Source organism: Carassius carassius, chromosome 22, assembly GCF_963082965.1.
Source record: "Carassius carassius chromosome 22, fCarCar2.1, whole genome shotgun sequence".
Taxonomy (NCBI): Eukaryota; Metazoa; Chordata; class Actinopteri; order Cypriniformes; family Cyprinidae; genus Carassius; species Carassius carassius.
Genome location: NC_081776.1, coordinates 18438350 through 18463990, shown reverse-complemented (window position 1 = coordinate 18463990; position 25641 = coordinate 18438350). Strand labels below are relative to the sequence as shown.

Here is a 25641-nt window from a genome sequence, read left to right as displayed (position 1 = left end):
GATAAATGTAGACGGCGAGGCCCATCCTGCCGTCATACATATATCCTGTAAGGAAATCCCACTAGACCAAGCCCACGATGAGGCGACGCCTCTCGTAGAGTGCGCTCTGACACCCAGTGGGCACTGATGGCCCCTGGAAGTGTAAGCTAACACTATGGCGTCAACTATCCATCTGGATAGGCTCTGTTTCGAAACAGCCATTCCCTTGGAACGTCCACTGAACGAGACAAACAGCTGCTCAGTCTGTCTGAAGACAGCAGAGCGAGACACATAAGCTCTTAAAGCCCTAACGGGGCAAAGAAGACTTGAGTCTCCATCCTCTTCTGACACCGACAGGGCAGACAAGGAAATAACCTGAGCCCAAAACGGCGTGTTGAGGGATTTTGGCACATAACCGTGCCTAGGTTTGAGTATGACCCTTGAGTCATTAGGCCCAAACTCCAAGCACGTCGGGATCACCGAGAGCGCGTGCAGGTCACCCACACGCTTCACTGAAGCAAGAGCCAACAAGAACACTGTCTTGAACGACAGATGCTTGAGGCTAATCGTTCGGATAGGCTCGAAAGGGGAACCTTTCATGGCCTCCAAAACCGTCGAGAGGTCCCATAGAGGGACTGACGGAGGTCTGGGAGGATTCATCCTCCTAGCTCCTCTAAGGAAGCGGATGACCAAATCGTTCCTTCCTATTGACTGACAGAGCGTTGTCTCAGAAAACGCTGCGATAGCCGCCACGTAAACTTTGAGCATGGAGGGGGCTCTGCCCTTATCCAACAGCTCCTGTAGGAAGGAGAGAACCTCCGTCACCTCACAATTAAGGGGTGAACGTCCCCGAGCTGTGCACCAGCTGGAGAATACTGACCACTTCGAAGCATATAGCCGTCGAGTCGACGGAGCTCTAGCCTGAGTGATAGTATTTAGCACTCTCACTGAGAGATCAGCGGGTAACCGTTGAGCGCCCACACAAGCCGAACGGCAGGACTTTATACTGGTATGTCTGGCCCTCGAAGGCAAATCTCAAGTATCGCCTGTGACGTGACGCTATCTGTATTTGAAAATACGCGTCCTTCAGATCTTTCGACATGAACCAGTCTCCTCTGCGAATATGCGCGAGGAGTTTCCTGGTTGTAAGCATTTTGAAACTGCGTTTCGCCAATGCTTTGTTCAGCTGTCTTAGATCCAGTATGGGTCTGAAACCCCCGTCTTTCTTGGGCACTAGAAAGTATCTGCTGTACAGCCCCCCTTCGCTTTGAGCTTGAGATACAGGCTCCACAGCCCCTTTGCTCAACAGTTTTGATATTTCGGCTCGAAGTAAGTGTGCTACTTCTGTTTTGACCGTAGTTTCGACGCGCGCTAAAAAGCGCGGAGGGCGTCGAAAAACTGTAGTGACTGTAGGGTTGGATGCGAAGCGCGCTCTGTTGACTGGGCAACGGCAGTGCTTCGATGTGCTGTAACATGGGCGTTATGCCTGTGACATTTGAGGCGGGGAGCGCACTGATCACAGCGGGCAAATCGCTCGTCCTCAACCCCGCCACGGTGCTTAACCGAGTGAGGGAGGGCTGAGCGAGTCCCGTGGGACTCGTGCTGTCTGTGAGTAATTGTGGGCTGTAAGCGTGCACATTTACTGCTTTGGACGCGCTGTCTGCCTGGGCAGAACGAACGTGCACGGGTTTCGTTTTTACAGAAACCACATGACGTGTGTGACATTGTGTTTGTGGGCACTGAAAAGTGGGCACGTTTACTATGTAGTGCGCACGGTCGACCTGAGTCGTTTTTATGGGCGCGAGCCCTGTGTGAGGGGCTGTGCTTATATGTGGAGATGGGCACTGAGCAGTGGGCATCGTCACTACATTTATAGCACCGGTCTTACCGCAATCCTCTGCCGTGGTCCCCGCGGCGCGGGGCGACGGCCGGTAGAGCGAGAGCGGGGTCTCGAGCTGCGTTGCTGTCGCTGTTGTGATGAAGCAGCAAGAGGCGGGGGGTGTGGCTGAGAGCTTTGCGGGGCCGGTCTAGCACGACTCGCTGCAGAACCGGAGCGCTTCGGGAGGAAGTGCTTAAAAGCTTGAGACGCTTTCTGGACCTCGACGAATCTCTCGATGAACTCGTTGACAGAGGATCCAAAGAGGCCAGCGGAAGTCAGCAGGGCGTCGAGGAACGTGGTGCGTTCAGACTCTGCCATGTCTGAAAGCGTCAGCCAGAGATGCCTCTCAGCCACAGTAGCGGAAGCTATAACTCGTCCCATAGCCTGTGCAGCGGACTTAGCAGCGCGAAGAGAAAGATCCGAAGCGCTCCTCACATCCGCGAGACAAATAGCCTCAGGTCCCATCTCGTCCAGCCTACGGAGGAGATCACCCTGGAATATCTGCAGCCTGGCCATGGTGTGTAATGCAGACGCAGCCTGCCCAGCAGCAGAGAAGATCCGGAGATGACGCAGAGCAGAGCAGAGATGACGTCATGCGGCAGGCTTTAGATGGCAACACCGTTTTCGTTCGCCGTCCAGCAGAGGGCGGGCAAAGGTGCGTCGCTATCGCCTGTTCCACCGGCGGAAGTGACTGGTAGCCTCTGTTTTTAGCATCGTCCAGTGTGGAGAATGCTGGTGAAACAGACGAACGAGTTCGTGCTGAATAGGGAGCGTTCCAAGCCTTTGCCACCTCTTTGTGAAGCTCAGGAAGAAATGGAGCGGGCTTTGAGTCCGGAGAAGTACGCTCACCCGGAAGATAGCTACCATCCAGCCGGGAACAAGAGGGGAGCGCTGGTGCAGAACACTCTAGGCCGAGGCTCGTCGCGGCCAGCGTGAGCACTCGCATCAGCTCCTTCTCGATGTCAGCTCGTCTGCTGGGCTTCTGAGCAGAAAGCGCGAGATCCCCGGAGCTCGCCCAGCCTTCGCTGCCTGAAGCTAGCAGAGAGCACGTGTCCTCTTCCCCCGACGTGGCCCTGAGATCCACTTCCTCGGAAGACACGGCGGCAGACGGCGAGCGCTGACCATCGGGAAGCGATGCAGGGGAAGCCGGTGAAGCAGGGCGAACCGGCAAGCTCGGTCGGGCCGGAGAAGGTTCCGGCAACCGCTGGGAACGGCGCTTTTTACGGCGCGACAGCGCGACGGGGAATGCAGGCTCGAAAAAAATGCCAAGCGAGTCCTCAGAGTCACCATTGGCATCAGCTCGCAGTGAGGGCAGCCACCATCAGCGAACGCGAGCGCTGCATGATCTTCACCCAGGCAGGAGACACAGATGACGTGACGGTCTCCCTCGCTGAGTGGGGCTCTGCATGAGCCGCATTTAGAAGGCATCTTAAAAAAGACGCAGCTCTATTACGAGTGTGTGTCGCAGGGCGAACACACACACGAGGATATAAAGGATATGGGCGCCGGAAAGCGCAGCGGGAACGGCAGTGGAAGGAAGCGTTGGCCAGCAGCTTCAGGAATGGCTCGTCCCGCTGAGATGCTAGTCAGACGACGCGTTTCTTCTTCTCGTGATCGAACGATGCATGAGCTTCGCTGAAGAGATGAAAAATCAGGTGAGTCAGCCTTTTCGAGCTCCCTTTATGGGGCAAGGACACACCCGTTTCGCCGGTAAGTGGCATGGAGGGCGCGAAGCCCTGATGTTGCATCAGCCTGCGCTCGATAGGCTTATGCAGTTGCCGCAGAGCAGCCAATGAGCGAGCGAGCCGTCTCGCCTATGACTGTATGCTGCTGCAAATGCGCTTTACAATATTTCAAAATTAAGGATAATTTTTTGCTTCAGTGTATCGTGAAAAGAGACTTTTCCCAACGCGTCTTAGCTAAGACGCAGTACGAGAAAACTCTCGTAAGAGAACTCTGATTAGTTGAATATAACAAATGAACGACTAGAACTAGAAAAATCTTACTTGGGGGCAGACCATTTTTTAGTGTATAACCAAAACAACATTCCTATATAAACCAGTTCAGCAAGTGAAAGCCTCATAAGACACTGTCCATATGAAAGAGCAAGAGATTCACACCTTTATCTCAACCCCCACAAGCCATACATAACTACCCCCAAAAAACCCAAACCCCTCCAGCTGAACTGAATTCGGTCTGTTTTTTGGCTCTGAGGAACGGTGTGTTACTGGGCTGAAACATGCCTGCACTCAGCAGCACTACTCTCTGTATTCATTATTTTCTCGCAGCCCATATTATTATTTTCACAAGACCATAATGATAATAACAAATTATCAATTGATAATGAATCATTATTTTACAAAAATCATTGTTATTTGTGAACATAGCGTTTGCGGAAGGCTTTAAGACCAAGCTGAATCCTCTATTCCCGCCTCACAGCGCGTGGGTCTCCGCTCAGTGAGGCAGTTCCACCGTCTGCGATTTGACTTTACTGAATCAAATTGAGGCGAATACAACTTATTGATCATGAGCCCAACATTTAGCAAGGCAGGAAAACATTCATTCTAACAGAAGGAAAACGTATTTCATTGAGCTAATGCTGTTAGAGAGAGAGAGAGAGAGAAACTAGTCTAGGCCTATTCTTAAACTTGGAGCTCATTATATTGAAGTACAAATCCAAACACCAGAAACATTATGCATTTTATCAATAATGAAATGTTCTGAAAAGTATGCATTTTATTTTTTCACATGCTGTATGGTTGAAATAATATTTTAGTTCACAACTTTAAGTTCCGTTGTTTATAAAAATGCTTTATTGGCTAATGTTTCATAAACCTTCAGTTGTTATGCTCTAAAATCCATGCCATTATTAATTTCACAGTATTTTTACCACCTAAATCACTAATCTTTAAAGTCACAATTCTATAATGGTCAAAATTACTCAGGCCAATGGTATTTTTTAATGACATTATTTTATTATTATTATTATTATATATTTAATAATTGGAGCCTACATAAATAGGTGAAGCAAAACAAATATTCGGATCGTCCCTTATTTTTCCCTTATTTTCTACAAGAATAAACACGTATTTTCTACAAGAATAAACATTATAACATATTATTAATTAATAAAAATAATTTAAGCAATTAAAAACTTTATTTTAAAACTTGAATTTAAATACTATTAAACTAACTTTAAAATATCAAGGAGTTTATAAATAAAAAATGGTAAAATGTCACAGTGCATGTTAAATAGTCTAAATGAACTTGTGTTAATAATATATAATTAGAACTAACAATATAATTCGATTTTTTTTAAATGAACAATTCCTGTACAAAATGGGACAGCAACCTTTATATCAAACATTTTTAAATCGTCCACAGCTGAGCATCGCGGGAGGCTGATCTGCTCCAGAGCGCGTGAAGTGAATGTGATGAACGTGATGAAGTCATTTTCAGATGCAATTGAAAAAAAAAAAAAAAAAAAATGGATAGCCTATATTAGGCCCAGGCTCTGCTCTGAAGTATAACATTTTAACGGATTAACGGCCTATTTTCATTTGCTGCATGTTTTCTTTATTTTTCTTTTTAAACACTCTAAAAAATAATTTAAGTTTGTCAGAGGAAAAAATCTATAAGTCGTCTATAGGTTGCATTTTAACGTATTCATCACCTATTTTCTATTTGCTGCATGTTATTTTTTAAACACGTTAAAAAATAAATCAGAGTTTGGGAGAGGAAAAAATATAAGTCAGGTATAAATAGACGTGTACCGAAACCCGGTATTAAACTGGCCCCGGGGCTAAATTATGAAAGACCGTAGTATCAGTAAGATCTGACGCTATCAGTTCTGCTTTCGGTACTGGAGGGAAAAAAATGAATGTACTGTGTATTTTTGCTTAATAATGTTATCGTGCACATCTTATCTCACCAAACATTTCTAATGTGCGATCATATTAAGACGTTTGTTTGTGAGATCTGCGAGATCTCTCAAGCGTGCCGCGGAGGCTGTCTGTCTGTCACACACACACACACACACCACAACGAGCGCGGCGCACGCACACGCATTAACTGTACGTAAACTCCTGCTTAATAAGAAAGAGTGAAGATGGTGAACAGATTTGCTTAATGTTGTCGTGCACATTTTATCTCACCAAACATTTCTAATGTGCGATCATATTAAGACATTCGTCTGTGAGATCTGCGATCTCTCATTCGTCTGTGAGATCTGCGATCTCTCATGCGCGCCGCATTGTAAAAATAATAAAACCTATATTTCCCTCAAGACTTAGTCATGTTTCTGTGGTTGTTTTAATTTAAACGTGTCTGCTTCTATTTTAGCCAATTTATTTTCAATAAACTAAAACTGAATTTTTAATACTATTAAACTGAATTTAAAATCTCATGGAATTTTTAAGTTTAAATGGGTGAAAATGCCACAGTGAATGTTAAATATAGCCTAAATAACAGAAGACCTTGATTGCATGTTACCATGAAACTAACAAAATAATTCGATTTTTTTTTAAATTAACAATTCATGTATAAAATGGGACAGCAACCTTTATATCAAACACTTTTACGTCATCCACAATTGAGCAACGCGAGAGGAAGGTATTGCGCAAGAGCGCACAAGTGAATGTGAAGAAAATTTTTTAGGGGGTAGGAGCAGGCCCGGATTGGCTAATCGGGAGCACCGGGAGGATTCCCGGTGGGCCGGTTTGTTTTTGGGCCGCGACACTGGTGTTGCATGCCACTGGTTTGAACTATGCTGTACTTAGACTGCCTGCACTCAATCTTTTTATTTATTATTTTTTCGCAGCTCATATTATGTTAGATCTTATCAGTAATAAAATCTCAGTTGATAACTAATCGTTCTTTTTGCGCAAATCATTGTTTTATTTGTAGGTGTGGCAGAAGGCTTTAAGACTGCTAAGGCTGCACCCTCTTCACAGCAAACGAGACTCACACTAACTGCACCTTCACCGTCCGCTTTATAATTTACAAAATCAGTTTGGGCGAATGCAAACAATTTATTTATAATGAGCCCCACATCCAGCACGGCAGGAAAACATTTACTCTACTTGAGGGAAGACGTCTTTCATCGTTAGTTAATGTTGTTAAACAGAGAGGGGGAAAATGCATTAGGTCTACAAAATAATAAATAAATAAAATAAAATCCTTCTAGCGTAGGCTATTCTTAAACTTGGATGTCATTATTGAAGTACAAATCCAAGTAAGCGGTCCACAATCTCTAAGTTTTCTTTAATTGAAAAAAAAAAATAGCATTTTCATTCATCCAAAGGCTAAAGTTGCAATAATATTTTAGTTCCAAAAGTTTAAGAAAAAATAAAAATGCTTGATTGACTGACCATAGACCTTGTTATGCTTTCAAATGTAATGCCAGTTTTAATTTAACAGTATTTTCACCTAAATTACACGTGTTATGTCATTATTCTATGATGGTACAATTTACTCAGGCTGATGACATTTTTTGTATGACATTAAAATTCTTTTTAGAATAGTTGTAAATAAATAGCTTAAGCAAAACAATAATTTTTATTTCGGTTAACTTTTTAACTGCAGGCAGACTTAGGCCTACATTATGGTAAACAGTACAAATACAGTACAAAAGATAAGGAATCACAATTGTTAATTGGCTTGTGACTTCCCTGAAAGCGGCACCTTGCTCAAAAAAAGCAACAAGTCATCGTTGGAGATATGTGAGCAAAAGATAATAGAAAAATGTATTAGGTAAAATAGGCTTTGTGGTTCACGTGTGTTTCAGTATCGACGGAAAAATATTATAATGAGCAAAAATATGCCACAGTAGACCGCTGTTCATGTTGACCTGCACTGTTTACAATGAATATGTGCACGTGAGGCACCAGCGCATAAAACAGCAGAAATTTACCATACTCAATTTTTGCTCACACAGTTAAGGAATAATTGGAGACAGTTTGAAAAATCAAGAACAATAGCAGTTAATAAGAATTATTGCTGTTAGTGCGGTCTTAATGCTGGACCGTTCTCATTTCGTTCCTCATATGGAACTTGAAGGATTTTATTTATTTATTTTTGCTAAGAGCAAACCAGAATGAAAATATATATTTTTTAATCCGTGTGTGTGTGTTCCTATATATATACATACATACATATATATATATATATAAATATATATATATATAGGAACACACACACGGATTAGAACATTTTATATTTTTATTCTGGTTTGTCTATATATATATATATATATATATATATATATATATATATATATATATATATATATATATATATATATATGTGTGTGTGTATTAGGGGTGTAACAGTTCACAAAATTCACGGTTCGGTTCGATACGATACACTGGTGTCACGGTGCGGTTTGGTACGTTTTATATACAGCAAAAAGAAAAAATTGGCAGATAAATTTCCTAAATTTTCCTTAACTTAGTTTTATTTATTAAAACTAACAAAGTATGATTTTTTTTACATTGAACAATGATGGAGCTATACTTTACCCATCTTCTATGGTGTTTTCTTAGCAGCATACTGTGTAAAACAAAAACAGCTCCTTATAAAAAAATGAAAATGTTATATTGTAGTAGTTATGAACAAATACAAAGAAAATAACAATTTGGAACTCTATATATGGAACTCTGTAACTTTATATGGAGTGTGTTTTTACTCAATTGTTACGTTTTTTATTTTTCAGAAAGATGAGAGTGTCCACATTTTCTGTAGACAGCACAGATCTGCTTAATGTGACAATGTCCCCAGCAGTGGAAAACACCCTCTCACTAGGGACAGAGGTTCCAGGCACAGCCAAGTAACGCCGTGCCAACATGGCAAAATGAGGGTATACGTGCTCATGGGTTTTCCACCATTTCAGTGGATCTACATCCAGGGGAATAGAGTCCACTGCCATGAACAATTTCATCTCCTCCTCTGCCATTTTGGCCACAGATTTGGGGCCTGGCTCATGATGATGGGTCATGAACTTTCCTCCAAAAAGTTTAGTCATGGCTGATTTCTTTTCTTGTGGAGGTGATGTTGAGGGCTCCAAGTCCTCTGTCTGAGTCTCCATGGAGGTTGCTGGCTCTGTGGTGCCTGTAGCTTGCTCCTTGGGAAATATAAACAACAATAATCTTAGAAACATGCATCATATAATCCATAGCATGGGATTCACTACAAAAGGTTATTATAAATCACACACACAATTACAACTGTTATACACAGGGACATGGGATACAACAATACAGAACAGATTATAATGAACACAAAATCTGGATGTATTCAGTGTCAAAGTAAGGATATAAAAATTTTATTTAAAAAATCCCATAAAGGTATGCAAATAATTAATCAAAAATATAGGAAGCAGCAAAATATAAATAGTACCAGTAGTTCAATAATACTCACAATCTCTGTGGTTAGAGCTTCATAGACTCTCAGGCGAGTGGTAGCATCCAAGTGTTGCAGTGACTTAAAACGTGGATCCAAAGCTGTGCTCTTGTGTAGGTAATCTTGAAGATCAGGTGCTGTGTATCGCTGCTGCAGGTCATTTTTGATGGCTGTTTTGACATCCTTCACTGCTGGGTTGTCATCATCAGACAGTACCATGGATTTCAGGATCATCATTTTCATAGGAAGGACCATGGATGCAGATGGAGAGGACTCGGTGCACATAAGGGTTGTCACAGTTTTCAAGGGTTTCAAAACCGTGATGACATTCTCAGCCAGTCTCATGTCGTTTTCAGACAAAGTCATAATGTCTTAAACATTTTTCTTCACAGTTTTGTCTGCCATTGCAAAATACACTGCAGCCTGCTGTTCAATGTATCTTTCTATCATAGCTTGAATTCCATCTAGTTGGCACATCTTGGATGAGTTTGTGAACAGGAAGCTGCAGCAACTCCTGTTTTGTCCTCAAAACAAAATGTCACAATCTTTCTGATCTTTGCTAGAAGGCGAGAGATCTGCTGCACTGCCATTGCTTTCTGCAATGCTAGATTAATGACATGGGCAAAGCACCCTATTTGTGGACCAAGTCCAGCAGCTCCAACAACAGCATTAACTATATTCCTGGCATTGTCAGTAGTTACAGGAATAGTTACATTAGCTCTCTCCAACTTTCACGCTTCCACTGCTTCCATCATACCTTTGGCCAAATCCTCACTTGTGTCCCTCTTAACGGGGCGTGTCTGAAGAACGTGGCTGTTCAGCTCCCATTCATCGGTAATGTAATGTTCCGTTACAGTCAGGTAGCTTTGTGTAGCCCTTGACGTCCAGCCGTCTGTTGTCAGAGCAACTGCTGTTGCTTTGGCCAATTGGTTCTCTATTTGGGCTTTTGTTTTTTGGTACAAAGCAGGAATTACGGTCTGGCTGAAATGGGCTCGTGAAGGAATATTGTAACGGGGCTCAATTACATTAAGCATGTTCTTAAAACCTGCGTTTTCCACTACAGAGTAAGGTCTCATATCCGCGGCTATAAATGTACCAATCGCCGCGGTGATGTCTTTTGCCCTGTTTGAATCAGTTGGAAATGTCTGTCTAAATGCAGCGGGGATAGTTTGTGGCGTGTATGTTTCTGCTTTTTTTCGTCTTGTTCCAGATACTGACACACTGGGGTGATGTCGGCGTAAATGAGTTGGCATGTTTGAAGTATTCCCGCTGGTGTACCCTATTGTCGTGTGGCAGATGCGACATATCGTTGTTTTTTTATCCACCACTCTCTTGCCATCACCATCATAGCTTACAGGGAATCCAAAATGCACCCAAACACCAGACCGGTTGGTTATTGGAGGATCTTCTATTTCTGGTCTGTTAAACGGATTAGCCATTTTGCAACGAGCCTTCAGCGCGTACTGAGTGAGCGAGCGCCTGACTGAGTAGCCTAACATAAACATACAAGTTGGTGTTTTTTTTTCTTCGGGGGTATCAGGGGCGTTGCCTGTTACGTCGTTTGGGTTACTGGGCTACCTTGTTGAACGCATAACATCATATTTCACACACTTTTTTTTTTTCCAAATGTAATTAATCAGTCCAACGAACCGTTCGGTACATAATGCGTACCGCATACCGAACCGAAAGCCTCGTACCAAACGGTTCAATACTAATACGCGTATCGTTACACCCCTAATATACTAATATATATATATATATATATATATATATATATATATATACCTAGTAATGACTGTTTAATGACAATAGCATGCAGTAAGACTTTGTGTAAAGGTCTTTCTTTTACATTTTTACTGTAGCCATAGACCCACGTTTTTAAATGAACTCTTACCTTAAATTTTATAATGGTTTTTAAGGATGTTAAAATGTTATAATATAATGCTATTGATGTTTTACTTGTCCTTTCCTCTTAGTTTACAAACCGTCATTTTATTATTACAGTCAGTTAATAAAATTAAAAATTCGTCCCTTTGCGCCACCTGGCGGTAGTTAAGCAAATTATTTTAACACGCAATGCACGGCGGTAAAGCCCATTTAGCTTGTCCTCCTACTGTATATATATATATATATATATATATATATATATATAGATCTAAATTAAGATCTAAATTAATAAGATCTAAATTAAATGACAAAACAACAATTACAGTATTGAAACCAGTTTGACACCATGGTATAATGAGCATACTCGCACCCTAAAGAGAGCAGCCCGAAAAATGGAGCACAGCTGGAGGAAAACAAAACTAGAGGTATTTTGTATTGCTTGGCGGGAAAGTAACATATCCTACAGAAAAACATTAAAAACTGCTAGATCTGATTACTTTTCTTCTCTTTTAGAAGAAAACAAACATAACCCCAGGTATTTATTCAATACAGTGGCTAAATTAACGAAAAATAAAGCCTCAACAAGTGTTGACATTTCCCAACATCACAGCAGTAATGACTTTATGAACTACTTTACTTCTAAAATCGATACTATTAGAGATAAAATTGCAACCATTCAGCTGTCAGATACAGTATCATATCACACAGTGCACTATAGACCCCCTGAGGAACAGTTCCACTCATTCTCTACTATAGGAGAGGAAGAATTGTATAAACTTGTTAAATCATCTAAACCATGTTAGACCCTATACCATCTAAGCTCCTAATAGAGGTGCTTCCAGAAGTCATAGATCCTCTTCTGACTATTATTAATTCCTCATTGTCATTAGGATATGTCCCCAAACCTTCAAACTGGCTGTTATTAAGCCTCTAATCAAAAAACCACAGCTTGACCCCAAAGAACTAGTTAATTATAGACCAATCTCGAATCTCCCTTTTCTGTCCAAGATACTAGAAAAGGTGGTATCCTCATAATTATATTCCTTCTTAGAGAAAATTGTTTATGTGAGGATTTCCAGTCAGGATTTAGACCGTATCATAGTACTGAGACTGCTCTCCTTAGAGTTACAAATGATCTGCTCTTATTATCTGATCGTGAGTGTATCTCTCTATTAGTTTTATTGGATCTTAGTGCTGCGTTTGACACAATTGACCACAAAATTCTTTTGCATAGACACTTTGTTGGCATCAGTGGAAGTGCATTAGAATGGTTTAAATCGTACTTATATGACCGCCATCAGTTCGTAGCAGTGAATGAAGATGTATCCTATCGATCACAAGTGCAGTATGGAGTACCTCAAGGCTCAGTACTAGGGCCGCTACTCTTCACGCTCTATATGTTACCCTTGGGAGATATCATCAGGAAACATGGTGTTAGCTTTCACTGTTATGCTGATGATACTCAACTCTATATTTCTTCGCAGCCCGGTGAAACACACCAATTTGAAAAACTAATGGATTGCTTAGTCGATATAAAAAACTGGATAACAAGTAATTTCTTACTGCTAAATTCTGAAAAAAACAGAGGTGTTAATTATAGGACCTAAAAACTCTGCTTGTAATAACCTAGAACACTGTCTAAGACTTGATGGTTGCTCTGTCAATTCTTCGTCATCAGTTAGGAACATAGGTGTGCTATTTGATCGCAATCTTTCCTTAGAAAGCCACGTTTCTAGCATTTGTAAAACTGCATTTTTCCATCTCAAAAATATATCTAAATTACGGCCTATGCTCTCAATGTCAAATGCAGAAATGTTAATCCATGCTTTTATGACCTCAAGGTTAGATTATTGTAATGCTTTATTGGTTGGTTGTTCTGCACGCTTAGTAAACAAACTACAGCTAGTCCAAAATGCAGCAGCAAGAGTTCTTACTAGAACCAGGAAGTATGACCATATTAGCCCGGTCCTGTCAACACTGCACTGGCTCCCTATCAAGCATCGGATAGATTTTAAAATATTGCTTATTACCTATAAAGCCCTGAATGGTTTAGCACCTCAGTATTTGAATGAGCTCCTTTTACATTATAATCCTCTACGTCCGCTACGTTTTCAAAACTCAGGCAATTTGATAATACCTAGAATATCAAAATCAACTGCGGGCGGCAGATCCTTTTCCTATTTGGCGCCTAAACTCTGGAATAACCTACCTAACATTGTTCGGGAGGCAGACACACTCTTGCAGTTTAAATCTAGATTAAAGACCCATCTCTTTAACCTGGCATACACATAACATACTAATATGCTTTTATTATCCAAATCCGTTAAAGGATTTTTAGGTTGCATTAATTAGGTAAACTGGAACCGGAAACACTTCCCATAACACCCTATGTACTTGCTACATCATTAGAAGAATGGCATCTACGCTAATATTTGTCTGTTTCTCTTTTGTTCCGAGGTCACCGTGGCCACCAGATCCAGTCTGTGTCCAGATCAGAGGGTCACTGCAGTCACCCGGATCCAGTATGTATCCAGACCAGATGCTGGTTCAGCACCTAGAAAGGACCTCTACATCCCTGAAAGACAGCGGAGACCAGGACAACTAGAGCCCCAGATACAGATCCCCTGTAAAGACCTTGTCTCAAAGGAGCACCAGGACAAGACCACAGGAAACAGATGATTCTTCTGCACAATCTGACTTTGCTGCAGCCTGGAATTGAACTACTGGTTTCGTCTGGTCAGAGGAGAACTGGCCTCCCAACTGAGCCTGGTTTCTCCCAAGGTTTTTTTCTCCATTCTGTCACCGATGGAGTTTCGGTTCCTTGCCGCTGTCGCCTCTGGCTTGCTTAGTTGGGGACACTTCATCTACAGCGATATCGTTGACTTGATTGCAAATAAATGCACAGACAATATTTAATAGAACAGAGATGACATAACTGAATTCAATAATGAACTGACTTTAACTATCATTTTTTCATTATTGACACTGTTTTCCTAATGAATGTTGTTCAGTTGCTTTGAAGCAATGTATTTTGTTTAAAGCGCTATATAAATAAAGGTGACTTTGACTTTGACTTTGAAACCATGTATTTGACCTAGAAATAACGTCTCTCTCTCTCTCTCTCTCTCTCTCTCTCTCTCTATATATATATATATATATATATATATTGTAATTGTTATATATATATACTGTAATTGTTTTTTGTCATTTAATTTAGATCTTTATTTTGATTTTTTTCTACCCTTTTTAATCATTTAATTTATAAATTAATAAAAAAAATTAAGAAAACAAGTAATAAAGTGTACAATAAAGCACAATCAAATCCTTATATTATAATCACATTGCACTTACATAAACTTAAATGTGTAATCTACTGATTGACCTGCAGGTGACCACATAAATCTGTCTTCTTATGATGCACTTAGGTCTTTACGATTACTCCAGAGCACTCCTAGATCTACAATGATTTACAAGTGCTACTTAAGTTACGATGCTTTTGGGAAACAGACCATAATATTAATATCAGTTATACGATCGCTTTTACGAACTTCTTAGGCTTACGAAGCTTTTGGGAAACGCAGCCCACATATGACTATGGAGCATATCACCCAACACTAATCTGAATATAACCGCATGAAGTTTTTCCAAAAGTTATAAAGTCACAAGGGCAAATTATATTTATTTGTCCATTTATGAATATTAAAATTAATCATCGTAAAATATTCTCTTCATAAAAAATATATTGCACTTGTCTCAACAGCTCAATCTCATAAGTGAATGATAGCTACAGTTATATGGGGGTGTCTGGGATTTTTGATTAGTGTCTGTAATATATATCCCACATAATATATACCACAGGAAACAGATGATTCTTCTGCACAATCTGACTTTGCTGCAGTCTGGAATTGAACTACTGGTTTCGTCTGGTCAGAGGAGAACTGGCCCCCCAACTGAGCCTGGTTTCTCCCAAGGTTTTTTTCTCCATTCTGTCACCGATGGAGTTTCGGTTCCTTGCCGCTGTCGCCTCTGGCTTGCTTAGTTGGGGACACTTCATCTACAGCGATATCGTTGACTTGATTGCAAATAAATGCACAGACACTATTTAACTGAACAGAGATGACATAACTGAATCCAATGATGAACTGCCTTTAACTCTCATTTTTGCATTATTGACACTGTTTTCCTAATGAATGTTGTTCAGTGGCTTTGACGCAATGTATTTTTTTTAAAGCGCTATATAAATAAAGGTGACATTGACATTGACATTGACATATCCAGCATGTAATGAGTACTATGCTGGAATCCAGTTCTAAACTGCAGGAAAATTGAAAGGTCTGAAATTAACTTATTATAATGCATTGTGTGTAGTCACTATAAATACTGAAGTACACAATGATTTAAATTCTAATATTCTAATGTTGTTACACTATCATACTCTGATAATCATAAAATATACACTACTGTTCAAAGGTTTGGGTTGTTTTTTTACTGTGCGCAACCAAACTGAATATATTTTATCAAACGAATTAAAACAGCAATATTATGAAATATTAGTATAGGCAAGTGGGTTAAAGTTAGTCAACATTTTCTCTTAAATTCTTATTGGACAAAATAGTTTGTGGATAAAAGCTTAGATTTTGGTCACATAACATAATGTCACCTTCAAACTCGTTTGAAACTCGTTTGAAGTAATGGTGCTTCATATAACATTATCCAGAGAAACAAATGTTAATGATAAATCCCCTGTTATGTTTGTACTGGCTACTGTATACAGGCCACCAGGGCACCATACAGACTTTATTAAAGAGTTTGGTGATTTTACATCCGAGTTAGTTCTGGCTGCAGATAAAGTTTTAATAGTTGGTGATTTTAATATCCATGTTGATAATGAAAACGATGCATTGGGATCAGCATTTATAGACATTCTGAACTCTATTGGTGTTAGACAACACGTTTCAGGACCTACTCATTGTCGAAATCATACTCTAGATTTAATACTGTCACATGGAATTGATGTTGATGGTGTTGAAATTATTCAGCCAAGTGATGATATCTCAGATCATTATTTAGTTCTTTGCAAAATTCATATAGCCAAAATTGTAAATTCAACTTCTTGTTACTGTCACACACCTGGACTTATTTTGTGTGTTTTTTCCCCTGTGACCCAGTTTCTGTCTTCCGTGTGTGGTTTTGATTAGTTCCCAGGTGTGTCTAGTCATTTCCCCATGTGTTCCATGTCCCTGTTAATTTAGTCATGCCATCCACCTGTGTTTCCCCAATTATCCCTTCTATAAAAGCCTTGTCCTTTCAGTTCTGTTTGGTCGGGTCTACTCGTCTAAATGTCAACTTGTCTACTTGTCACCTGTTACTTGCCTCTTGCCACCTGTTATTTACGACTTACCTTGTTTATGTTTTATTTAATAAATCCTTGTTTCGTTTATCCCTCGGCTCCGTGTTCCTTCCAGCAGCATAAGCCGTGACAGAAGACCCGACCTAAAAAGTTTAAGAACTGCGTGTTTTCCCTCCGTTTTGTTTTCCGTTTTTTCACAGTCTTTTTGTTTCCGTAGTGTTTCATGGATCCCCTCTATCGCCCCGAATACCTCCTCCTCCTGCTGGAGCAGGAGGGACTGTCTCTCGAGGACCATACCAGACGGTTTCTCTGGATAGCTAATGCCACCAGCTACCCGGACCACGCGCTCTGCACCTTTTATCACGCCAGCCTGAACTCCAGGTGCAGAGCGTTGTCGCCCGAAGATGGTCCTCGGGAGGATTTCGCCGCCTTTATAGAGTGGAATCTGGTGAGAAATGGGTCACCTCTCACGGTCGGCCCAATGGAGGATCTCGCCAGGTCCACTCTGGACCCAGAGCCCAGCCTGCAATCTCCCCACGGTACGAGGCATAAGCCCGAGCCCACCGATGACGGAGAGCCAGAGAGCAACCCGTCAGACCAGGTGCGAGAGCCGGCGACACTGCCCACCACGAGGGAGCATAATGTGGAGCGCCAAATGGGTCAAAATGAGGGGGTTTCCAATGCACCTATGCCAGATCCTCTGTTAAGCCCAGGAAGGGCTCCTGATCTTCCGTTAAGCCCAGGACGGGCTCCTGATCCTCCTGTAAGCCCAGGACGGGCTCCTGATCCTCCTGTAAGCCCAGGACGGGCTCCTGATCCTCTATTAAGCCCAGGAAGTGCTCCTGATTCCCCGTTAAGCCCAGGACGGGCTCCTGTTCCCCCGTTAAGCCCAGGACGGGCTCCTGATCCTCCTGTAAGCCCAGGACGGGCTCCTGATCCTCTGTTAAGCCCAGGAAGGGCTCCTGATTCCCCGTTAAGCCCAGGACGGGCTCCTGTTCCCCCGTTAAGCCCAGGACGGGCTCCTGATCCTCCTTTAAGCCCAGGACGGGCTCCTGATCCCCCGTTAAGCCCAGGACGGGCTCCTGATCCCCCGTTAAGCCCAGGACGGGCTCCTGATCCCCCGTTAAGCCCAGGACGGGCTCCTGATCCCCCGTTAAGCCCAGGAAGGGCTCCTGATCTTCCGTTAAGCCCAGGACGGGCTCCTGATCCTCCTTTAAGCCCAGGACGGGCTCCTGATCCCCCGTTAAGCCGAGGACGGGCTCCTGAACCCCCGTTAAGCCCAGGACGGGCTCCTGAACCCCTGATAAGCCCAGGACGGGCTCCTGAACCCCTGATAAGCCCAGGACGGGCTCCTGATCCTCCGTTAAGCCCAGGAAGGGCTCCAGCCCCAGAGCTTACTCCAATGCCTGCTCCTCCAAAATTCCCACCCTCCCACCCACTCCTGCCTCCTCCTCCGCTGTCGTCTGGCTGCCCCTCTGCTCGCCCTCAGCCTACCATCATTGTGGTGCGAGCTCAGCGGGACCGCCATCCTCCAGCGACGCCTTGGTCGGCGTCTCCCTCACCTCCGCCTCCAGCCTCTGAGGCCTGGACTCCGCCTCGGCCCGTTGACCCGTCGGCTCCACCATGGCTCCTAGCTCCTTCCTCTCCGCCGTGGCCCGGCAGTCCGCAGGCTCTGCCTGGCTCCCTCGTCCCTCCGGCTCCGCCTTGGTCTGGCGTCGTCCATCCTATGCCTCGGGACTCCACTCCTCCGGCTTCGTCTCATCCCTCCGTCCCTCCGGCTCCGTCAGGCTCCTTCATCCCCTCGGCTACACCTCAGTCCTCGGTCACTCTGGCCTCAGCGCGGCCTTCCGGATCCACATCGCCGCGTCAGTCACCAGAGCCATCTGTTCCGCCTAGGACCTCCGGCTCCTCCCCGTCACCCTGGCTCTTCGGCTCTCCGTCTCCGCCTCGGGCTCCTCCTCCACTTGCTCCGTTGCCGTGGGTCGAGTCCCTGGAGTCAGTGACCATTCCTCCTCCATGGCTCCTTCCACCGTCGGCCCCACCTTGGGCCGTTATGGCTGTGGCCTGGGTCCTGCTGGGTACCTCCTGCTTCACATCCTTCCTGTCTCCTCCCTGGCTCCTCCCTCCGTCATCTCCTCCCTGGCTCCTTCCTCTGTAGTCCCTGTCTGCTGGCCCCCTCCTGGGAGGCTGTCCTCCACCGGAACCTCCTCCCAAGTTCCCACCCACGCCTCCCTTTGTTGTTTCTACGGTGCGAGGACGCACCTACCGGGAGGGGGGAGTACTGTCACACACCTGGACTTATTTTGTGTGTTTTTTCCCCTGTGACCCAGTTTCTGTCTTCCGTGTGTGGTTTTGATTAGTTCCCAGGTGTGTCTAGTCATTTCCCCATGTGTTCCATGTCCCTGTTAATTTAGTCATGCCATCCACCTGTGTTTCCCCAATTATCCCTTCTATAAAAGCCTTGTCCTTTCAGTTCTGTTTGGTCGGGTCTACTCGTCTAAATGTCAACTTGTCTACTTGTCACCTGTTACTTGCCACTTGCCTCTTGCCACCTGTTATTTACGACTTACCTTGTTTATGTTTTATTTAATAAATCCTTGTTTCGTTTATCCCTCGGCTCCGTGTTCCTTCCAGCAGCATAAGCCGTGACAGTTACAAGTATGGAAGAACCATCACTTCTAACACAAAAGACTGCTTTTTAAGTTATCTTCCTGATGTATCCAAATTCCTTAGCATATCCAAAACCTCAGAACAACTTGATGATGTAACAGAAACTATGGACTCTCTCTTTTCTAGCACTTTAAATAAAGTTGCTCCTTTACGCTTAAGGAAGGTTAAGGAAAACAGTTTGACACCATGGTATAATGAGCATACTCGCACCCTAAAGAGAGCAGCCCGAAAAATGGAGCGCAGCTGGAGGAAAACAAAACTAGAGGTATTTCGTATTGCTTGGCGGGAAAGTAACATCCTACAGAAAAGCATTAAAAACTGCTAGATCAGATTACTTTTCTTCTCTTTTAGAAGAAAACAAACATAACCCCAGGTATTTATTCAATACAGTGGCTAAATTAACGAAAAATAAAGCCTCAACAAGTGTTGACATTTCCCAACACCACAGCAGTAATGACTTTATGAACTACTTTACTTCTAAAATCGATACTATTAGAGATAAAATTGCAACCATTCAGCCGTCAGCTACAGTATCACATCAGACAGTGCACTATAGACCCCCTGAGGAACAGTTCCACTCATTCTCTACCATAGGAGAGGAAGAATTGTATAAACTTGTTAAATCATCTAAACCAACAACATGTATGTTAGACCCTATACCATCTAAGCTCCTAAAAGAGGTGCTTCCAGAAGTCATAGATCCTCTTCTGACTATTATTAATTCCTCATTGTCATTAGGATATGTCCCCAAAACCTTCAAACTGGCTGTTATTAAGCCTCTCATCAAAAAACCACAACTTGGCCCCAAAGAACTAGTTAATTATAGACCAATCTCGAATCTCCCTTTTCTGTCCAAGATACTAGAAAAGGTGGTATCCACACAATTATATTCCTTCTTAGAGAAAAATGGTATATGTGAGGATTTCCAGTCAGGATTTAGACCGTATCATAGTACTGAGACTGCTCTCCTTAGAGTTACAAATGATCTGCTCTTATCATCTGATCGTGGGTGTATCTCTCTATTAGTTTTATTGGATCTTAGTGCTGCGTTTGACACAATTGACCACAACATTCTTTTGCATAGACTTAAACACTTTGTTGGCATCAGTGGAAGTGCATTAGCATGGTTTAAATCGTACTTATATGACCGCCATCAGTTCGTAGCAGTGAATGAAGATGTATCCTATCGATCACAAGTGCAGTATGGAGTACCTCAAGGCTCAGTACTAGGGCCGCTACTCTTCACGCTTTATATGTTACCCTTGGGAGATATCATCAGGAAACATGGTGTTAGCTTTCACTGTTATGCTGATGATACTCAGCTCTATATTTCTTCGCAGCCCGGTGAAACACACCAATTTGAAAAACTAATGGATTGCATAGTCGATATAAAAAACTGGATGACGAGTAATTTCTTACTGCTAAATTCTGAAAAAACAGAGGTGTTAATTATAGGACCAAAAAACTCTGCTTGTAATAACCTAGAACACTGTCTAAGACTTGATGGTTGCTCTGTCAATTCTTCGTCATCAGTTAGGAACCTAGGTGTGCTATTTGATCGCAATCTTTCCTTAGAAAGCCACGTTTCTAGCATTTGTAAAACTGCATTTTTCCATCTCAAAAATATATCTAAATTACGGCCTATGCTCTCAATGTCAAATGCAGAAATGTTAATCCATGCTTTTATGACCTCAAGGTTAGATTATTGTAATGCTTTATTGGGTGGTTGTTTGGTTGTTCTGCACGCTTAGTAAACAAACTACAGCTAGTCCAAAATGCAGCAGCAAGAGTTCTTACTAGAACCAGGAAGTATGACCATATTAGCCCGGTCCTGTCAACACTGCACTGGCTCCCTATCAAGCATCGCATAGATTTTAAAATATTGCTTATTACTTATAAAGCCCTGAATGGTTTAGCACCTCAGTATTTGAATGAGCTCCTTTTACATTATAATCCTCTACGTCCGCTACGTTCTCAAAACTCAGGCAATTTGATAATACCTAGAATATCAAAATCAACTGCAGGCGGCAGATCCTTTTCCTATTTGGCGCCCAAACTCTGGAATAACCTACCTAACATTGTTCGGGAGGCAGACACACTCTTGCAGTTTAAATCTAGATTAAAGACCCATCTCTTTAACCTGGCATACACATAACATACTTATATGCTTTTATTATCCAAATCCGTTAAAGGATTTTTAGGCTGCATTAATTAGGTAAACCGGAACCGGAAACACTTCCCATAACACCCTATGTACTTGCTACATCATTAGAAGAATGGCATCTACGCTAATATTTGTCTGTTTCTCTCTTGTTCCGAGGTCACCGTGGCCACCGGATCCAGTCTGTATCCAGATCAGGGGGTCACTGCAGTCACCCGGATCCAGTACGTATCCAGACCAGTTGCTGGATCAGCACCTAGAAAGGACCTCTACATCCCTGAAAGACAGTGGAGACCAGGACAACTAGAGCCCCAGATACAGATCCCCTTTAAAGACCTTGTCTCAGAGGAGCACCAGGACAAGACCACAGGAAACAGATGATTCTTCTGCACAATCTGACTTTGCTGCAGCCTGGAATTGAACTACTGGTTTCGTCTGGTCAGAGGAGAACTGGCCCCCCAACTGAGCCTGGTTTCTCCCAAGGTTTTTTTCTCCATTCTGTCACCGATGGAGTTTCGGTTCCTTGCCGCTGTCGCCTCTGGCTTGCTTAGTTGGGGACACTTCATCTACAGCGATATCGTTGACTTGATTGCAAATAAATGCAGAGACACTATTTAACTGAACAGAGATGACATCACTGAATCCAATGATGAACTGCCTTTAACTATCATTTTTGCATTATTGACACTGTTTTCCTAATGAATGTTGTTCAGTTGCTTTGACGCAATGTATTTTGTTTAAAGCGCTATATAAATAAAGGTGACTTTGACTTTGACTTCATGCATTTTTCTTCTGACGTACCATCCGTTTTGAAATGAATGTATTTGAGTTCTTTGACACAGAATAAGTTCTAGTATATACCCACCAACATAATCACTCTCTGACCCCATAAATTAAGCACTGGGCATTAGGTAAGAGTAAAGCACTTTGTCTTTCTATAAGTTCCCTTAAGTGCAGCGGCACCTTAAAAGGTTGTGAAATTATAAGCAGATTTCATCTGAAATCTTCAGAAATCCCAAATGACCTCTCTCTGGCGCTGTGTGGAGGTGATAATCAGGAAAAGCATTAACTGATTGTGGAGGAATTTCTTTAGATCTGGACAGTATACCCACTCCTGACACTCACTTCTCACACTCAAGGAGACATGGTTCAGGACAGTTTCATCTCTCATAGAGAGTGGATCTCCTTGGACAAAGTGTGTGTGTTTAAATAGTTCACCATGGTCAATCACTGTGCACACTCGACAACAGCTGCAGGCTGTCACACACTTGCTGCCTCTCTGGCCTCCCGGTAATATTTTCTGTGTGTGTGTTGGAAGCAGGTGGAATATTTTTGACACAGCTGTGTATGAGGACTCCTGCTTGGATGGTGGTCTAACACCTTCTCGGGACCCACTATGAGTTGTGTTTATTTAGTGCCTTGTAAATGTGTGTTTGTGTGTGTGTGTGTGTGTTGTGTTTCACCAATAGTAACTCAGGCTTGACATAAGAGTTCTTCAAACTATTATGTGCTCAATCAAGACAAACAAGAAAGCAAAAACTGCATAACCCATAGCATACTATATGGAGGACCATTTACACTTCATTCTAAAATATTTTTTTAGGTGTTTAAAGGTCCAAAACTCTCTCACATGATGCTGTGGTGTGTTGTGTGGCTGCCAAGTACAGATGCTTTGAAAGTTCTAAAAAAAAAACAAAAAAAAAAACATTTGCGGTGAATGTGAATCATTGCGGTGAATCATGATTGTACTACAAACACACTTAATTTAATACATGGTTTGTTCAAATGCTTCTTCAAAAACCAATAATAGTCCAATGTAAAATTTATAAACAACTGTGATTTAACCTTTTCTGTGTTGTCATAACATCCAACAATGCACTAGTCTGAGATATCTTCATCAATTAAAGTTATTACAGAACACTGCATTACCCTCTTTGCAAGTAAATTAAAACTTCTCCCTTTAAATTTTAGACTTCCTCATTGTTTCCGTCCACCAACAACTGCTGACTTTATATGAGCACAAACATATCCAATACAGAAAATCTTTAAAGCAGTTTTATGAAACTCAAGTTGGAATCTCTTATAAGCAGGAAGACTTCTGGCACATCACAATAACATATTTAGTTTCTGATGTTCTGGGCTTGGAAGAGACGAGAATCACAGGACAGAAATAAAAATGACTGTTTCTTTTGTTACCTATGTGCATTAGTTCTTTTGAAGCTTACACAAATCCTATGGCCTCCAGTTAGCAGATTGTCTTACTGGGACTGTCACATGGAGAGGGCAACATGAGATAAACTCTAGTCATAATCTTCTAGTGGAAGAATAAGCAACACATGCAAAACCATGCTAGTAAGTGCATTTAGACTTAATTGTACAATTGCAGGACAGCATGTTGTTTCCTTTGGAAGTGGAAGCATTTAAAAACAATCTCCGGTTGAGTGAAATGCAATGCAAGTAAAACATGGAGATTCCATGAATAAAATAATCTGTCTTTCCCAGGTCATATGCAAGTGGAAAGTAAGAAGACCATTGTGGGAACAAACAACATCCATAACTTGCCCTGGTTTTCCAGAATAAGCGTAAATCTTCATGAACAACACTATTCCAATAACTAAAAGCGAAACAGACTTAATGTCTTACCTTGTTGTAATAGTGAAGCTGAACCGAATGCCACTGGCCATCACTAACGCCACCTTGTACAAAAGGTGCGACAGTTGTTTTAGCCTCACCTGGGAGAGAAAGACAATATATATATATATATATATATATATATATATATATATATATATATATATATACAGTTATACGAACTACAAACAAAACTATTTATATAGGAAACTTGAACAAAAAATGTTACACTAAATACAACTAACAAAAGTGGAATTATAAATATATAACATGATAAAAGCAAGAAAAGAGCAATTCAATATTTAGCAAGTAATAATAATAATAATAATAGGAGTTCAAATTAATCTGTAATTTTTTTCAAGCTAATTTTCTGACTGAACAAATTTACTACAATACATTTAGTTTGTTTCTTACGCTGCATGTTAATTATATATAAGTTGCAAAAGTTGGTAAACACATGCAAATGTTACAAATTACAGTTATGAGTATAACATAAAAAAAACAGATATAGTTCAAAGAATGCGTTTTGGCATCCGATGAGTGTGTTTCTTGTATAAATTGTGGCTTTGTCACCTCTGGTCCATCATAAAGTAATTTAGTGGTTACAGCACAAAACTACAGCTGACATTACAACTATTAATCATGTTTAGATATTCTCTCTCATGGAGTTCATTTAAAAGGCAGGGGAGCAAAAATGTACAATGGGTTTAGAGAAATATTTACCCAAGGCAGGAGCTCCTGCTATTAATCATAAAGAATCAGTTAAGAACAGCCAAACATTGTGCCTTGTTGGTAAACAATTGCAAACTTTTTCTTAACTATTAGCTATTCTAAGATTAATTTAGATGTTTTTTTTTAAACCTAACATCATTGTTAATTAAATTGTACAACTTTGATCAATGAAAAAACTAAGAATGGTGGGCCAGCCTCTTGAAATGGTCGAAAGAACAGTTTTAGTCCAAGTATCATGGGGTACAGCATGTAAAACAGGCTCCAGAGCGTGACACAGCATTGTTCTATTTGTCTGGGAAAGATTTATGTGTGCTATAAGATCAACAGTCCCATTATAGGGCAGTGCTCATCTTGTGTTTTTTATAACCGCCTTTGAGCTTAAAGGGTTAGTTCATCCAAATAGCAAAATTATGTCATTAATAACTTACCCTCATGTTGTTCCAAACCTGTAAGACCTCCGTTTATCTTTGGAACACAGTTTAAGATATTTTAGATTTAGTCCGAGAGCTCTCAGTCCCTACATTGAAGCTGTGTGAACGGGTAATAATGTCCATGTCCAGAAAGGTAAGAAAAACATAATCAAAGTAGTCCATGTGACATCAGAGGGTCAGTTAGAATTTTTTTGAAGCATCGAAAATACATTTTGGTCCAAAAATAGCAAAAACTACGACTTTATTCAGCATTGTCTTCTCTTCCGTGTCTGTTGCGAGAGAGAGTTCAAAACAAAGCAGTTTGTGATATCAGGTTCGCGAACGAATCATTCGATGTTTTTAACGATTCAGTTCGATTTGGTGAACTGGTTCAAAAAGATCCGGTTACATCGAATGATTCGTCCGCGAACGGAAGAGAAGACAATGCTGAATAAAGTCGTAGTTTGTGCTATTTTTGGACCAAAATGTAATTTCGATGCTTCAAAAAAATTCTAACTGACCCTCTGGTGGACTACTTTGATGT

The 25641-nt window shown here is 41.7% G+C and overlaps 1 protein-coding gene across 2 annotated transcripts in view; it reads right to left on the bottom strand.

Moving 5' to 3' along the window:
• Positions 1-25641, bottom strand: part of LOC132099081 (cadherin EGF LAG seven-pass G-type receptor 1-like) — a 165915-nt gene that overhangs the window by 94528 nt on the left and 45746 nt on the right. For both annotated transcript variants that reach the window (XM_059505518.1, XM_059505519.1), the window contains exon 5: positions 23968-24056. In XM_059505518.1, the coding sequence (XP_059361501.1) occupies positions 23968-24056 (89 nt within the window). The remainder of the gene's footprint in view (positions 1-23967; positions 24057-25641) is intronic.